This window comes from Monodelphis domestica, chromosome 4 (assembly GCF_027887165.1).
Source record: "Monodelphis domestica isolate mMonDom1 chromosome 4, mMonDom1.pri, whole genome shotgun sequence".
Taxonomy (NCBI): domain Eukaryota; kingdom Metazoa; phylum Chordata; class Mammalia; order Didelphimorphia; family Didelphidae; genus Monodelphis; species Monodelphis domestica.
The window spans coordinates 96880250-96898766 of record NC_077230.1 but is presented as its reverse complement, the minus strand read 5'-3'; the positions used below and the strand labels follow the sequence as shown (position 1 = coordinate 96898766).

Genomic DNA, 18517 nt, shown 5'->3' with positions numbered 1-18517 from the left:
TCTGATAGCTTTCAGTGAATGGCCTTCAGGGAGTTGGCAAGAGTTTTTAAAGGAGTCTTCAATGGGATGAGGGACAGCAAAGAACACGCCCCTCTCTTTACACTTGGTCATAGTCTCTGCCAATTGAGAATTGTCCTTTCCTATGACTACTATTATTATTTTATGTTCACTCTTATCCATTTTGAATGATGTTATTCTTCTATTCTTGTTGTCCTCTGAAGAAAGCAAAGGAGAGGAAACAACCCAGTTTTCTCCTTGAAACAATCTGTCTGCTGCAAAGAAACTGACAATCTTCCATTGAGCCCAATATGGGGACACCAGGGTTAAGAATGCAGCATGATCTATTTAGTGACAAATTAAAATTCATTCCTGTGGAAAATTGAGAGTAGATTAGCAGCATTGCCTGGGCTTGTCAGACACTTCATGGATTGAGGTCTTTGGGGCAATTAGTAAATTGTGCATGGAATTGTCAGGCAATTAATAAGGAAAAGTTTGCTTATCTGCTTATTTCCTGAACTGGGAGATTCTCCACATAGGCTTTGAATGTAATGGGAAGTATTGTATCCACATTCCTTCATTCATTCATTCATTCATTCATTCACTCAGTCACTTCACTAAGATTGTGTGAAAGGCATGTGCTTTAAGGAGAGAAATGCAAATAATGAAACAGTGAATAAGAGATTAAGTCTCTGTTTTATGTGCATATTTTGATGAGTCTTTTGATCTTTGAGGACTAGGAATTTCCCCCAATAATGAGGGTTTCTGGCACTAAAGATAGTACTGTTCTAGTCATAATTGTTTATTACACAAGAAATGTGGCAATCCCATAATTCCTTTTAATTATACACCAACACATGCATGTGAGCACCATCATAATATCCACAACTAGAAAATGTTCTCTAGAGGTATGTTAAATGATTTGGGGTTTTACAAAGGTACCCAAATTGTTTCTTTTGAAAATGGAATGTATACACTGAAGAGAACAATGAGTGTATATATACCAAAGCTGGGCTAGGGTTTTGGTTTAGTTTCGGTAATGTGGCTTCTCAATTTCTTTTCTTGGCCATGTTAGTTGGAATGTTTCATACAATATATTCCAACTTGAAAGTGACAGGTCAAGTAAACATTCTCTCTATCCCAGATAGAGAGCACTTTAATGGGGAAGGTGTTTTTTAAAGGTTTTCATGGTTACTCAGGTGAAACCCATTGGCACAGGGACATACACTCTGACACCATTCTATGTAAACCCAGACATGCTTCTGCTCATTTTAATTAGACAGATAAAATTAGCAAGGAGATTAAGGTAAAAGGCAAAAATTAAAAATATTTAAATGTTAAGTGGAATTTACAAAAGTGAATTGAGCAATGAGGTACAATAGAGAATAGTGTAAAGAGAAACACAGAAACATATGAACATACCTCTGAAGCCATACAACCTAAGCCAGTATTTAAGACCAAAACCCGTAGGTCCACATGTTAGAAAAGAAGACTCCTTCTTTGCCACCTACCTATATGTTACTGGAATGTTGGAGAACATTCTCCACATACTCTTTTTTTTCTCATCCTTTCCAGTTGCCAGTAATCCAACAGTCAATACTATTCTAGCATGGCCCAAATAAGATCCATTTCAAAGCTCTCCTCTGCTTCCTGTCTCTGAGCTTGCAAGCTACTGTGAGTTTGATTTCCTTTTTTCTCCCCATCCCCAATCCCAATGAAACCAGTGGTCCAGTTGGGCCAAACTTAGAAAGCCAAGTCAACCACCTATGATCCTTCCCAACTTCCTGGGGAGTGACGATGCTGATGCTGTCACAGTTCTTGTCCCTTGTTTGTGTCTGTTACGAACAAGCTATGAATCCACAGTCATTTTACAATGCAGACACACACACGCACTCGTGCTCACACGCACGGAAACAGGTTTTCTTTTTTTTTTCCAATTTGTGGTTTCTTTTTCCTTTTTGCAAAAAATGCAAACAAAAGAAAAACAAGGTTTTCAATTGAAGGTACATCTCTTCTTCAATATGAAGACATTAATTGACTTGGTTTGGATCCCCCATGCAGTGGTCAGCAAAGTCCTTTGGTAACTGACAGAAAGACATCTTGAGATTCAGGCGCTGGACAATTTGTTTGAAGAACCTTCCCCACACAGGTCATGAGCAAAGGGAAATGGATGTGGGAGAAGGGACAGGGGTCTAGGGGAGGAGTACAAAAGGAGAAAAGAAAAGAAATGTCATTGGTGAAGAATTGAAAATTACCTTTGTTTTTTCCCTCTACCTCCTTCCCTTTCTTCCTATTGGTCTATGACTTGCTCACTGATGGTGGGATTTCAGTCTATTTTTCGTTTCCCCAGTACATATTAATTTGTCTTCATTTCCTTTTACATATATGCTTTTTACATATTTATATTTCTATTTGGTTTCCCCTGGCATCATAAAGGTGCTTCTCTCAATGAGAAACAGAAGTTACCTGTTAAAAATCAAGTCCAGTTTACTCTTCGTTGATGGCATTATGATTCTCAGTTGGTGAAGCTACCCTCTCCAAAACTTTTCACATTTCTATTATCCTCTCCTTCCCCCTTTAACCCTTGACCCTTTCCCTCCCGCTCCTACCCCTCAGAAAACGAGAATTCTCATGCCATTGAGGTTGGAGATTGACTCATCTGTACCCTCATGGAATGAACACTGTTCAAGATCTTCTTCTGATGTCCTGCCAAAGTCACTCCTATTCTCAGAAGGTCTCTGGAGGAGGAAATAGAAACCAAAAGAAAAAACAATTCACTGTAATTTCATTCCTTCATTCAAGAAACATTTTTATATGCCCTCCCATGTACAGGGCACCAGTCCCTGTTTTCAAAGACTCTACAGTCTGGAGACATAAATATTATTTTATTTTTAATTTAAAATTTTTAAATTACATAATTGTAATGAAAATTAGAATATGTCCATTTAAAATAAGCTTGAATAATGTACAATGAAAGCTCATAGGAGGGAGAAATCACTTCTTCCTAGGGGAATATGAGAAGGCTTTCTGGAGTTGTTGGTTTTTTAGCTTAGCCTTAAAGAAATGAGTATGAAGAGAACTTTTCAAAAAGGCATCGCAGGCATAGGGAATGCTGTGAATAAAGACTGAGATGTCTATAGGAAACATAGGAATAAGGGAAAATATTTTTTAAACATTAAAAGTTCAAAGTAAAGTTGGGCAGAATGATTTGATTCAAATAAAGAGGAATGGAAAATGTTTCCTCTTTGTCTTTTTTCTCCACCAAAACACTCCTTTTCCTTCAAAATACTTGAAAAAACTTCCACGAGATCTTTATTGATTTAACAAATTGTTTTGTAGTCACCTTAATCATCCCTAAGATCCCAGCATATATGTCTGGAATTGGCCCTAGGACATGGCCACGACCAATCAAAATGACATTTTTGTTAAACAACATTGCAGTTCCTTGGATTTTTTGTTTTTGGTACAGGCAAAAGTTCTTAACCTTTTTTGCCTTGGACCCGTTGGCAGTTTTGCGAAGCTTATAAACATCTGCACAGTCTAATGATTTTAAATAATTGAAGGAAATGCTAAAATTCAGGTAGAGTTAGTGGAGTTATAAAGATGTACTTTTTTTTTTACCTGCCCAAGTACATGGATCATCTGAAATCTATCCATGGACTGGAGGTCAAAAACTACTGGTCTAAAGCCTACATCTGAGACTAATTGAATATCTTATCACCTCTTCTAGATGGGTTAGAGTGATTTAATGGATTTATTCATTCACTCCATCTTTATAGAGAACAACCCCACCTTAAGGGAAAAATTGAAGTGGATTTTTTGTTTGTTTTTGTTTTTGTTTAAACATTCTGTCCACACACTGCCACCAGGATCTCATTGATCTTTCCTTTAAACTCAATACTCACATATTAGCATTTTGAGAAATTTGGAAAGGTCAGATATTCATGCTTTTCTAATAGCATTTCTGACTACTAATTTTCTATCCCTATTTTGGAAAGGAAGGTACTGAAATTCTATGGAAGATATTCCCCCAAAATGAATAATATCTGAATCAAGAAGAAATTCTGTGAAAGTTTCTGTGACTTGGATCCCTGTCTATATTTCATGTGGAGACCGAGACAATTTTCTGAGCATTAAACATGAATGAAACTGTTGTAGCTATCTGGGAAAAGGCATAGGCAAAAGACTAGGTTATAGTTATGCTTCTTTCATTAGCTTAGTCAAAAAAGATTCTTGAAATTGTGCAAGCCACCAAAATGAAAAACTAGAGCTTGTCACCTACTTCCTAAGGTAAGGACTGCATACTCTTCAAATCCCAAAATCATAACTCATTAGACCACTCTCTGCAGTCCTTTCCATACCAAAGAGGGGAGGAGAAGTATTGAATATAGTTCTTTCTTACACCATTTCTCCTAATTTTGCTTTGGCGAGGCTACCAATTTCCCTTGAATTGTAGCTTATTTGGGTCTTTATGTATTATGGATATTAGGATTATTATTATCACTAATTATCATATATTCCTATCTTTTTGGATTTGCATTTATACAATCTCTTTCTTAGCTACTTGTTTTCTATTCAACTTTTTTTCTCCTCTCAACATATATCAAATTGTACTCAGAGTTTCCCTTTTTTACCTGGAAATAAACCCCCTATATATCAACTTCACTTTCCATTAAAGTTTTTCTTTTTCTTTTTTTCCCCTCCTTCAGTTCTCTTGTATGTGAATGTTGCCAAACAGGAGAGAAATCTTCTGGGGCCAATTACTCTACCCTACCCCTTGTAGTAGAAGAATAGGTAGACCTTCTCTCTCTCAGTGGTAAAAAACAGAGGTGAAGAGAGAAGAGTTTCATTACAGTCATTTCCATCCTTAAACCATGGCCTCTGCCAATCACCCCGTAGTGTCCATGTATAAACTACAATCTGAGATGATTGATTTTCTACTTGTATTACATTTTTAAGTTTTTGTGTTTGATGATAATTTATAATGGCAGGAGCTGTCTTTTTGGGGAATGGCTGGATATGTACCAAAGGTCTATAACAGAGAAATTAAATGAACTCTGATGTTTAGTAGATCCAAGTTTGGAACCATATCCAAACAACCTCCCAAGAGACAATGGTGTCCCTGTTATCACTGACAACAGCAATTCTCCTAGAAAAAAAAGCTGGAACTAAAAGGAAGCTGCCACTGTGACACTGAGTTGAAGGCAGAGCAGGAAATAGGGATGTGACAAATGCTGCATTTTAGAGTTTATTTGACATGCAGGCCAGAGGATAGAGTTTCTTGGAAGTAGCATTACAATGAGTGACTTCATCCTGAATGAAATCAGGTGTGAAAAGAATGATGGAATCTGACGTTGCTCCTTTAATCTCACAAGTGTCCCATGAAATAGGTCATTGGATACATGGTCTTCATGGAGTCCAGTCTTGGGTATTCCACATTAGCCAGAGAGATTCACAATGATCAGCCAAAGAGAGTCTAGAAGGCTGGACCAAGCTCTGACTATCACCCATATTAAGGATGCCGTAACTTTCTTTGATCAGAGGGATTGTGGCCATCAGTTGTATGTAACACAAGCCCTCTCCCTATCTGACAATCAGCATCCAGGGCAAGGGGAAGAACAAATTGGTATGGGTTTGAGATTTTCACAGGTGATTTATTGTTGGTGTTCAGTCATTTTTCTGTGCTTTGCAAATACTTGCTATTCACAGCGTGATAGAGTTTGAAGGGACCTCAAAGAGCTGAGCACTCAATATTTATTCTGTTGTTATTCAACTCCAGAAATGAGTAGAAGTCATACTGGTTGGATGACTGAGTTCTAGAGCTGGTGTGGTTCTTAGGGGTCCTCTTCCCCAATCCCCTGCATCTAAACAGGACTATTCATAATTCTAGACAGACACATATTATCCCAATTCATAGTATCCCTAGGGAATGAAATGTGTTAGCTCCTTTGTTAATCAATATCCAATATTTATTATGTGAAAGAAATTACTGTTGTGTTCAGTTGTGTCCAACTTTTAGTGACCCCCTTTGGGGGTTTCTTAGCAAAGATACTGCTGAGGTTTGCCATTTCCTTCATCAGATCATTTTATAGATGAGGAAACTGAAGCAAACAGCGACTCGCCCAGGGTCACAGAGCTAGTAGGTGTTTCAGGCCAGATTTGAACTCAGGAAGATGAGTCTCTGTGACTCCACACCTGTCACTCTATCCCCTGCACCATCTCACTGTCCTTTCTCAAGGGCTACTTATGTAAAATCTATAAACATTGCCTGTATCTCTGACCATAGTACCAAGATTGCATAATGTCTATTTCTACAATTTTGTTTAAATTATTGGCTAGCTCTGTTCTTTCCATCTCAATGCTTTCCCTGATGATTTGACTTTTGAAACTTGAAAGATGAAAAGGAGAATCTCAGGAAATAGGTAAATAATATGTATGAATATTAAATATAACTTTTTAACTTCACCCATTAAATACAGCCTACAGTTTTCCCTTCTCTCTTCCCAATATATACCACCACTCCACCAAGCTCTATAGCTGTGAAAAGAAATGAAGCCATGCATTGTCACATCCTAAGGCACAAGGGATAACTGCATCCTTACTAGACAGGCTAAAGAGTATATGATCCACTTACTCTGATGTCATCTGAGTAACCAGCTGAAGAGAGGTGAACCCAGCAGTTAGGAAACTGTCCCTGTACTGGACCATTTTAATAGCATTGAGCCAATCATCCACTGAGGTAAAGGCAGTGAAATCGGGGATGGAACGATCTAACAGGGGCTGAGAAGGCCTGCAATGACAGAAATATACCAGAGTTAATTTGCTGAGCTACAAACGTGGAAGAATCAATCAATATTTTAAGCTAGAAACAAATTGAACAGCTCTAGAAATGGGCAGAAGTCATAATGGTTGGATGACTGAGTTTTCGAGCTGGTGTGGTTCTTTAGGGGTTATCCCACCCATTTCCCTGCCTCTCCTCAAGATTATAGTTAATTCTAGACAGACTCATATTATCTCAATTTCATAACATCTCTAGGGAAGGATATTTGTCTGCTTTTTTGTTCATCAGTATCCAATATCTTCCACCATTAAGAAAATGGTTGGAGACAGTTATGTGGTTCAGGTGATAGAGAATCAGGGCTAGAGATGGGATGTACTAGGTTCAAATTTGTCCTCAGATACATACTAACTGTGTGACCCTGGCCAAGTCACTTAACCCCAATTACCTAGCCCTGCTGCCTTGCAACCAATAGTTGGTACTGAGGTGAGGGTCTAAAAAGAAAAGAAAATTTTTGTTTACATTTTAATTGTGTTTTGGTTTTGTTCTTGACTTTTTTTTTTGTCCTGGGTCTTTTCATCTATAGATTACTCTGACTCTATTATCAGTGAAGCAGTTCTAGGAAGTAGAAAGGACACAGAAGCAGGACCCCTGATTCAACTTCCTGCTCAGTTTTTTAGGCTACTTTTTAGCATACTTTCACAGTATAGGAATTTGGGACTGTCATTTAACTTTCAATTTCAATTTCTTTATTATAAAATTGGATTCTTCTTTCCTAGCAAGATTTTTGTGAAGATAAACTGAGATATCATTAATGATTCACCTTCCAAAAGGGCATCTCAAGATATATTTAATATTTAAGTCTTTCTTTGATCTTCATCATGGTCTAGGGGTGACAGAGCTATTGGCAAACCAGGGCATCACATTGTAAATTCTGGAAGTTCTTACCAAGTTGGAGAGGTTTCAGATATAGGGCTAGTGATGAACCATCAATTTTTTGCTCAGCTAAGTTCTCAAGGGACCATCACCAGAGACCTGGCAACCATGTGATAGTTTTGTGCTTTGTTTTTTGGGGGTAGAGAGGCAAGATTTAGGATTATAGGATCATAGATCTGGATTTAGAGGAACCTCAGAGGCCATCTAGAACAAACTCTTAATTTTACATATAAATAAAGAAGGAGAGAAAAAGGAATATTAAACAACTTTCCCAAGGTTATCCAAGTATAAGCATCAGAGGTGGGATTTGAATCAAGGAAGTCCTCTGACTCCAGAGGTTTGGGGGAGTTCATATTTTGCATTGGTAGCTAGACTACCTGCAAAGATATTATAGTATCACTATATCAATACACTACTATTTAACTGATAAATAAATGATGAAAGATCGATTCTTAATTTAAATGGTACATATTTGCTCATAATACATTTCTTAATTTTTCCCCCCAAGTGACCAAGGTTGGCAGTCATTTGCTAATTCTTATAGCCCCAACCTGAGGGCTACTAAGAGGCACAGCCAGGAAGATGAGTCTTCCTGAGTTTAAATCCAGACTCAGACACTTAATCACTGAATCCAGCTGCCTATATGTTGACAAACTAAGCCTCTTTATTGGTAGCTGGATGGAGAGAGTGGCCCACCCAGAGTCAGAAAGTCCTGAGTTCAAATTTGGACTCAGATACTTACTAGTTATTTAACACTGGGCAAAATATTTAACCTTATTTGCCTCAGTTTTCTCATGTATAAAATGAGCTGGAGAAGGAAATGACCAACCACTTCAGTATCTTTGCCAAGAAAACTCCAAATGGGTCATGAAAAGTTGAACATGAAGGAAATGACTAAACAACCAAAAATAGCCCTAATCTATAGACCCCTCTGTTCTTTAGAAGCTTTTTATCCACCCTCTTGTGGGTAATTTAATGGGAGAGCTATAGAAATAGACTACAGTACACGAAGAGAAAGAATGACATTTTGCTAGACAGACTAACTGCAGTGGCAAAAAATGAAGCCTAAATGAGAAGTTAAGACAAAGTATCTGGGAGAGTTTTCCAATTCCTTTTAATGAATCACTTTAGAAGTGGTGTATATTTTATTCAAAAGAGAGACAGGATAGAAACAAATAATAGATTCTATCCTGTACACCTTAGAGATATAAATTGTCTTCCTATATTTGATCCTTACTCCTGTCTCTGTGAGAACAAGTATTGTAATTTCCATTTTACAGATAGAGAGACTGAGACTCGAAGAAGTGAAATGATTTCAAGGTCACAGAGTCAGTAACTGGTGGAACCAGTATGCTGATCCGGGTCTTTTTTTGACTTTAAGACTGGTGGTTTGTTTGTTTGTTTTTTCACTAGACCAAAAAGTTGAGTGACAAAGTAAATGTTCGTCCATTTGTTATATTCTCTAGTGAAACTAATGATCCAATTGAGCAAATAAGAGAAGAGAACTGGGGGATTGAAAGATGAAGTGACTTGCCTAGAGTCACACAGCCAGTACAGGTCAGGGTTGGGACAGGAACCTGAGTCTTCCTGGCCCCAAGAATAACTCTGTAGACACTCTAACATGCTGCCCCTTTTCTTGCCTGTTAGTGCTCTCTATCCCTTTTTTGGAAATCCTTGCTTTCTGTCTTATCTAAGACAGAAGGGTAAGGGCTAGGGAAATGGGGTTAAGTGAGTTGCTACCAGATCACATAGCCAGAAATTATTTGAGGCCATATTGGAACCCAGAACCTCCTGACTCCAAGTCTGGTTTTCCATCCCCTGAACCACCTCACTGCCCTTATTGCTCTCTTAATTGACCCTCCCAAGGACTTTTTTGTCAGGGATGCCCTGAAACTCACACAGCGGTGATGGTTGCCACAGTTTTGAGACTTGCTGGGTTCCGGATCATTTTATCCAGAGTGTTGACAATCTCTGTAAAGCGTGGTCGAGTATTGCGGTCCTTCTGCCAACAATCTAACATGAGCTGGTGCAGAGCAGCAGGGCAGTCCATGGGTGGGGGAAGTCGGTAGTCCTGTTCAATGGCATTGATGACCTGAAGAGGGAAACAGGGGAGAAGACTTCAGAGTGGCTGTCAACACCATATACATGAAGTTCATCCTCACATATGTTCAAGAAAGTATCAAATTAATTCAGCTTAACAAATATTTAAGGGCCATGTTAGATGCCCCAGAATTATAATTTATATCATTCATATAGTACTTTAAGAGTCATGAAACTCTTTCCAAATATTACCTAATTTAATCCCTGGCACAATCCTGGAAGGTAGCTATTATAATTATCCCTGTTTTCCAGATGAGGAAACTGGGGTTGAGAGAAGTGAAGAGATATATTTGCACAGGGTCACACAACTTGTATCTGAAGTGAGATTGTAACTCAGGTCCTCCTAATTCCAAGCCAAAGGGCTCTCATTTACTGCTCCACCCAGCTGCCTCAAGGTACAATGGAACAGATCCAGTGAATAGAGAGGTACTCCTGGAGATGGGGGAGGAAGGGTTGTGGATTCAGATCTTGCCTCAAACCCTTCTAGCTGTGTGTCCCTGAAAAAATCAGTTAACCCCAATTTCTTAGCCCTTATTGCTCTTCTGTCTTGGAACAAATACTTAATATTAATTTTAAGACATAAGGTGAGGGTTCAAAAATAACAACAAAGATATTGAAGTACCAAATATTGAGGATAAAAAGACAAAAAAATCAAAAGCCTGTACTCTCAAGAAACGTATACCCTCCTGGTTATAAACTATAATTATATTATACCTTCATATTAACTATTTGAAGAAATAGGGCGATAGGTCAGAGTAGCATAGTCCACTAGATTAAGATACTTTTATTAAAAGCATTTCTTATCAGCGTAATAACTTCATTCTTTCACAACTGCATATGAACATAAAGACAAAACATAAAGATAAAACAATTCACATTGGTGTAATGTTTTCATTTGATCTTCCCAGAATTCCTGTAAGAGAAAGTATGTTTATGCCCATTTCACAGATGAGCAGATTAAAGTACAATGACCTCTGACTTGTCTAGTGTCATGTAGATAGAAAGTGAGGGTGGTAGAATGTGAATAGGGCATATTGAAAATTAGTCAGTAGGATTCCCAGAATCTGAATTCCATCTCTTCTGTTCATTTGGCGCAGTTTTCACAGCAATCTGTGTTTGGAGGGAAATTCAGAAGCTTTGTCTGCAGACATCAAAGTGAAAACTAAAAGTTTCAGTTAATTTAGATGAGCAATGGAGCATCTTAATGATCCCCTTGATCCAACTCATCAATTCCAGTTTCTTTTTTAAATAGGGACAGGCAGGCAACCAAATGGAGTGAACTTGTCACACAGTCCAGCTGATTCCTGGTCCATTAAGACAGTTGATCCAATCGGAATGAATTTTCTCTCCGGCTCCCATGTATGCTCCTTAATTGGCCATAGCTTCTTCTATTTGACAGATTGACAGATATTCTTTAGACTCAGCTTCTCCTTCTTGAAGTTGGTATTCTATTCTTCTTTGTCTGTTTGGTTTTTTTCCTTAAAGTACTGAAACTTTTCTTATTTGGGTCCTTGGTCAAATATCCTGGATTTGTCTTCCTAAGGCAGAAGCCATTTGCTTTGGGATGTGCTGGAACCAGCTCTAACCAGTTTTAGGCTTGAGAGAGCAGTTGTGAAATCTTCAGTGTGGACCCTGACACCTCAGGAATCAGCAGTTGCTATAAATGAGGGCTTGACTTATTATCATATTGATTGTTTAGGTTTAAGAAAGTGTTAATACTATTGCAGATTAAACTGAAAAGTGCATACATTCCTTCCTCCCCTCCCAAATGATTGTTAAACATTTCCCCCAAACACTCTATAAACATTGCTTAAGCTCAGCAAGAACCCAATAGCAGGTTTAGGGCATAGAGTCCCCACCAGACTACTAATTATTAGCTTGAAGGCTGTTAGTTATAATATTTACTCAGGCAACTAGGTGGCTCAGGGGATGGAGAGTCAGGTTTGGAAATGGGAGGTCCTGGGTTCAAATCTAGCCCAAGTTGCTTCTTATCTGTGTGACCCTAGGCAAGCCACTAAATCCCAAATCTTACTGCTCTTCTGTCTCAAAACTAATACCTACTATTGAGTCTAAGATGGAAGGCAAGGGTTTAAAATAATCAAACAAGATAATACTGTCAGGATTTGCAAAATACTTTACATATGCTATCTTTTTTTTTTTTGAGTCTTGAAACACCTTGCATTCATCTTACCTCTCTGAAAAGGCAAAGCAATGTGTCTCAGAGCTGTTGGCTTCTTAGTGGTGGATATAGGGAGTTGCTCAGCTTCTTTCAGAGATTCCTAGAATAAGAATGCCTTGGGAGGAGCTCAGAATTCTTTTGATAACATTATTGCTACTTTCATCATTGCCATTTAGGCATTGGGTCATTATTATTGGAGATAAGGTTTCTGGAGGATTTGAGATTCTTTCATTTGAAAAAAAAAGTTTGCTAATTAACCCTGCAAAATATTTTCACAATGTAGACCTTCAAGGGCTACAGCTAAGGCTTCAGAAAGGAACACCTAAGAATGGGAAGACAGATTTCATTCAATCACTGCATCCATAGGTGTTCACTAAGTGACTTCTATGTAACAGGCACTATTCTAGGTCCGAAAGAAGTCAACAAAAATAAAATAACTCTCAAGGAGCCTACAGTCTATTTCCTCCGCCCCTTTCCCTAGCCTCCTGACCTTGGGCAAATCATTTGGTTTCTATATTGCAAAGTAAAGGGTTTGGATGACCCATAAGTGTTCTTGTGATATTCTGTTTTAGCTAATGTACTCCTCCATCTTTCAAACAGGATTTTGAGGCTTCAGGAATTTTTTTTAAGCCTTCACAAGTCACCATGAATGCTTAGAAAGTGTTCACTGAAGATGACTGATGCCCTGGTTTTGAAGGTTTAGGAAAGCTATTCCCCCAGGCCAAGGGCCTAATCCTAATACTAATACAAGCCCCATTCCTAAAGATTAGCATGAAGCCAGGCTGCCCAGGTCACCTGCTATTCGAGGACAGCTTCTTTCAAAGACAAATAATATTCTGGGTGTTTCAGCTTGTCTTCAAACTTTATACTTCTTGGACACAAAGCCAAGTACTGCTCCCAGATGAATATATTGCTGCTTTCTAAGAAAGGAGAGGCTGTTGATTATATTCAATTCAAACATTACTTATTGGCACCTTTGTGTGTAATAACTTTGAAGATACCACAGTAAATAAAACCTTGTCTCTGCTCTAAATGAATGGTTTAGTTTTCATAGCATAGTAGAGAAAATAATGGGAGATAAGACAGGTACACAAGTGAATCATAGAATAAGGTTGAAAGTGTAACAAGGGAGAAAGAAAATGCATGGTCTGTCCAGAGAAGAGAGAAATTGCTTCTAGATATTCCCTAAAAGAATACATGGGGCTTCTCTTGCAATCAGACTTTTGCTGATCCTTTCATCTGTTTTCATGCTGATGAGTGCAAAGCTTCCACCTGTGACCAGCAGAATTTCCTGGGACTGAGTGACATCATGAAAATACAGCTTGAGGAAAAAAGGAAAGAAAGAAGGAATGAAGGAAAGAAGGGAGGGAGGGAGAGAGAATGGGAGAAAGGAAGGAAAATAGGAAGGAAGGGAAGGTGGAAAGGAAGAAGGAAGGCAAGGAGGAAAGGAGGAATGAAGAAGGAAATGAAGGAAGGAGAGAAGGGATGAGGGAAGTAAATAAGCATTTATGAAATACCTACAGAATGGATTAACTCCCTCCTCCCCTACTCTCTTTCCAACCCTTAACCTTCCACTGAAAAGGCATGATCTCTGGTAAATTATCATCTTGATATCAATAATCTATGAAAAATTAAAGTTGAAAATAATTCAGAGAAATAAAGACAATCAGTGGGATCAGGGTTAGTAGGATATAATATATCATCAATGAAGAATTATGAGAAAGAAGCCTAACAAGATATCATCAGAAAGATGTATGATAAGAAAAGATGGACCAGTCATGTATTAAGACTGATTAATAGTCATTCCATATGCTTCATCTTTCTGGAAGAAAGCCTCTAATATGTTGGGAGGGCCTACTGAATGTTGATAATTTGTAGAAAGGTATGGATAAAGGGCAGCTCGGTGGCTCAGTGGATTGAGAGACAGAAGGTTCTGGGTTCAAATCTGACCTCAGGTACTCTCCAGCTGTGTGACTTTTGGCAAGTCACTTAATCTTCATTGCCTTAGTCCTTACTACTTTTCTGCCTCAGAACCAATACATACTATTGGTCCTAAGATAGAAGGCAAGGTTTTGAAAAGGAAAGTAAAGAAAAGAAAAGAAAACAAAACAAAACAAAACAAAACAAAACAAAACAAAAGAGAAAAGAAAAGAAAAGAAAACAAAAGAAAACAAAAGAAAAAGAAAGATATGAATGAGTTGCATAAGATTAAAAAGGTATGTAGATGGAATCTCTATTGGACAGAATATACTAACTCATAGATGTCATTATTCTGGGGTGAAAATGACCCAAGGATCAAATGGCTAAGTCAATGTAGCACAAAGCCTAATACAGACTTTGAGTATAATCTCAGAAATTCATTGTCTCTTCTCCAAGAAAGAGACTAGCCAAGAATAGAGAGAGTCATTGAACTATATTGGCTAGGACATGATGAACTCTTTGGCCATAGGAAGCTACAGAACAAAGAAAAATACAAAGTGAACCTTACTTGCATTGGGTTTTTCTTATCACTCTTCCATTGAGAAACCAAGAAAAAATACAACCTCTTCCCACTCCCCACCATTATAAACATTTATAGTCAAGAAAAACAAATCCCTAGAGCAGTTATGTGAAAAACAAAAAAAAAAACAAAATAGTGTTTCAAACTTCATCTTAAATTTATCACTTTTCTCAGTATGTGGGTAGCATATATTGTCATGAGTCCTCTGGCATGATAGCTGTTCATTATGTTGAACTGAGTTCCTTAGGCTTATAAAGTAATTTTTCTTTACATTACTGATGTTATTGTCCACATTCTTCTCCTAGTTCTGTTCATTAAGAATGATTTTGAAAACTACTGTGTTTGTATTAGAAACAGTATTTTTCTTGCTTAACCTCCCCGCTGTGAAAGACCTTTCACTGCATTTTTGAGACTCTATCTGACAGTATCTGTCAGTGAATGGTGGTTTTTTAATTGTGTGGAAACCAGTGTACTAAATCTCGGGATATAGGCTGTCTGAAGCAATGACCTTAAAAATCTCAAATATACACACCCATAGATATGTATACACGTATATGTATTATGTATAAAGAAACACTTGTACAAACGTATAAATTCCCCCTCTCCCTCTTCTCTTCTCTTCTCTTCTCTTCTCTTCTCTTCTCTTCTCTTCTCTTCTCTTCTCTTCTCTTCTCTTCTCTTCTCTTCTCTTCTCTTCTCTTCTCTTCTCTTCTCTTCTCTTCTCTTCTCTTCTCTTCTCTTCTTTCCTCTCTCTCTCTCCCTCTCTCTTTTTCTCTCTCCTTCTCTCCCTCTCTCTCTCTCTCTCTCTCTCTCTCTCTCTCTCTCTCTCTCTCTCTCTCTCTCTCTCTCACACACACACACACACACACACACACACCACACACATTCATCTTTGACCCGATCTCCCACAAAGTATTATGAAATAAAGGCAACCTGGAACAATTGGCATAGTAAATAATAATACAGTAATAGCTAGCATTTATGTTGTATGCTCATTTGAAGAATACTTTCTATTTATTATATTGTTTGATCCTTGTATTATCCTTGGGAGAAAGGAACTATTATTGTTTCTATTTTACAGATGAGGAAAGTGAGGCCAAGAGAAGAAAAATTACTTGCTCAGGGTTATAAAGATAGTACATTTCCTGAGGTAGAATTCCAATGCAGGCCTTGTTGACTCCAAGTCCAGCCTTTTATTCCCTAAGCTATGCTTCCTTCTTCTTTCTTCTTTTTCTTCTTCCTTCCTTCTCAGTGGAAAGAAATTGAGGCTCTGGGGATCTGGGTTCTAGTCCCTGCTGTACCACCGTGTCCTTGGATAAGTTAACTCACCTCTGGGGATCCCAGTTACCTCGTGTATAAGTAGAGAAGAGTTTGGAAAAGATGATCCCTAAGGTTCCTTCCAACCCAATGAGTTAAGGATTTTATGCTTATTGGATACAAAGTAGATGAGATTTAAGTGGTTTGCTTAGAGAAAGCAGTGAAGTAAAGCAGAACAGAGCTGGTCTAAAAGGCAGTTGACTTTTTGCTTGAACGATACAGATCTGTTGTTTAAATCTTCACTGATTTCTTTCAACTCTACCTTTCTTCCCTTTTTGACTTTGGCCCCTCCAGCTGTGAGGACCAGGTCTTTGCTTCTATCGGCACAATGAAGAAGGCATAATTGTCTCCATCAGGTAACTGTTTTAACAGGCTTTTCTTCCAGATAGATGTATCTGTGAGTGAGGGAGACAGACTCTGACCTACAAAGCGATATATCAGCATCCCTGGAATGAAGAGAAGCTTTCTGGAGGGATTCTCCTCCACCTACTGAAGTGGCTTAATCTCTGACAGAAAAAAGAGCCGCGTTCTTTCCCCCACACCCCCATCGCTCTCCAAAGGAAAAGCCTGGACATTTTATTCCCCATTAATGAACTGGATGGCGGGCGGTCCTTGCCCAAACCTTCAACTCCAGAATAAGGGAAGACTGAAGTGGAGGTGTGCAGGGCTGTGGAAGAAACCAGGGCATGGGGAGGTTAATTTGAGCTCTGATGTTTCAATAAAACTGCAGTTCCTCTCCACAGAGACTGCCACTCTCATTATCTCTGTCAATCAAATCCTGAGCAGTAGAACTTCCAAGTTTCTCGCTCCGGCTGACAAACTCTCTGTGCATGTTCAAAGGCCTTCCTGGGCTCCTGAAGTCCAATTACCGGCACTCTGACTTGCCTTTGCAATTCTCTTTCTGAAAGCCTTCCAATTGTCATCTGTGAAATCCATTGCAGCTACCACTTGAATAGTTTTGAAAGAGGGAGCCTGTGTCTGGAGTCATGGCTACTTCCCCTTCTGCTCTGATTTAGGGAGATTTCTGAATGGCTGTGATACTCCTTTCCTTCTTCCCCCCATCCTTAATCTCAGCCATTCTACACTGAAGCAAGCTCAGGCATTATAACATCTCTGCATTTTTTATTGAGAAAGCATGCCAGGGAATGAGATTCAGCTGTGTTTTGCCACGACTTTGCAGATGATACTGATTTGTGAATTATGGAAATCCAACATCAAAAATTCTATGTGATCCCAAGGTGTAGAAACGTGTTTACTTTGGATCTCTTTGAATGCTAAATCTTGCCTTGAAGGAAAAAAAAAGTGTTTTTGTTTTGTTTTTTAAATGAAATTTATATACAGTCTCTACAATCCAGTTAAGAGAAAGGAATAGGAAAACCTGAGTCCAATTCCTGGTTCTGTTCTTTCCTGGCTATATGACTTTGGACAAAACCCTTTACAGGCTTTCAACCTCAGTTTCTGCATCTGAAAATAAGTGAGGTTGGACTCAAGGGGCCTCATGATCTTACACATAAAAAGAAGCTATTTAATGGAGATTTTTTTTCTGGGCAATACATGATGGGCCTACATTTCTTTTTAAAATTAATTTGCTTTCTTTCTTTCTTTTATTTTGGTTTACATTTATTTCTATGTCATCTTTTTTACCCTTTCTGATTATTTGGGTTCAAAATACCACATCATTGAACACCTGCATTTCATAAAAATAGCCTCTAAATCAATAGTCAATTATATATTATATACACCACTGGAGTAGAGAAAAAGCATGGCTAATCCAAGACAATAGACAATCTTGTAGTCACAGATATCTGACATTTGGAATGTAGTGATGAATGCACAATGTTAAGCTTATGTTTGGATATATACATTGTCCCCCGATTGATCTACCTTTGGTGTCAAACCCCAATAACCTCTCAGGCTTGGACTTACTGAGAGATGAATAGGAAGGGGTCCTAAACTGCTACAAATAAATCCCAAGACATCTACCTGGGTATGAAACATGCTGTTTCAATAGCAGCTCAACCATTCTTTTAAAAACCCTAAAGAGAAAACTCACTGAGATTTCAGACCACCAACCAATTTTAGCTTGATTTCACAGTCTCTGGAGAGCTTTTCTTTCTTTAAATGCTTTGCTGAACTAACTATTCTTAAACTTCAAACCAAACTTCAAACACACGGATACTGAAAAATCTTTTCCAAACTCAGGAGTCATTTATAGAAGAGAGGAGCATTAGTTCCTTAGGGGAATAGCCTGGAATTTCAGTGTCAAGAGTAATCAGTGATGTAAGTTTAAATTGAGGTCTCCCTAAAGAAATATTTCAAGATAGATCTTTTATCCCCTTTCATTCATTCATTCATTCATTCATTCATTCATTCATTCATTCATTCATTCATTCATTCAATTAAGCATCCACTATCTACCAGTCAGTGTCTTAGATTTCTGGAAATACAAAGATAAAAACAAAAATATGTCTCAAAATAAATAAATGTGAAATGTGTACAAAATTACCTCAGTGGTGGTGGTGGGGTGACAACTTCTTGTAAATTACAAAATTAAAAGAGCTCCAATAGAGAGGGAGTTTCATTTCCCAGACTTTCCTGAATTGGAGTCAGAAGATCTGGAATTGAGTCTTGGTCTTATCCTTTACCAACTCTCATGCAAATCATTTAATCTATTTCATCCTCAGTTTCTTTATTTCTAGAATGAGGATAA

The 18517-nt window shown here is 38.1% G+C and overlaps 1 protein-coding gene across 6 annotated transcripts in view; it reads right to left on the bottom strand.

Moving 5' to 3' along the window:
- Nucleotides 1-674: 674 nt before the first annotated feature.
- EPHB1 (EPH receptor B1) overlaps nt 675-18517 on the bottom strand; it is a 769317-nt gene continuing 751474 nt past the window's right edge. For 2 of the 6 annotated variants that reach the window (XM_007493906.3, XM_007493909.3), the window contains exons 14-17: nt 9610-9803; nt 6632-6787; nt 2633-2735; nt 675-2189 (exon numbers count right to left, since the gene is read on the bottom strand). In XM_007493906.3, coding sequence (XP_007493968.1) covers nt 2148-2189; nt 2633-2735; nt 6632-6787; nt 9610-9803 — 495 coding nt within the window. In that variant the 3' untranslated portion in view covers nt 675-2147. Of the gene's footprint in view, nt 2190-2606; nt 2736-6631; nt 6788-9609; nt 9804-18517 lie in introns of all 6 variants that reach the window. The other 4 variants (XM_007493907.3, XM_056793648.1, XM_007493908.3 and 1 more) reach the window with 2 other exon arrangements.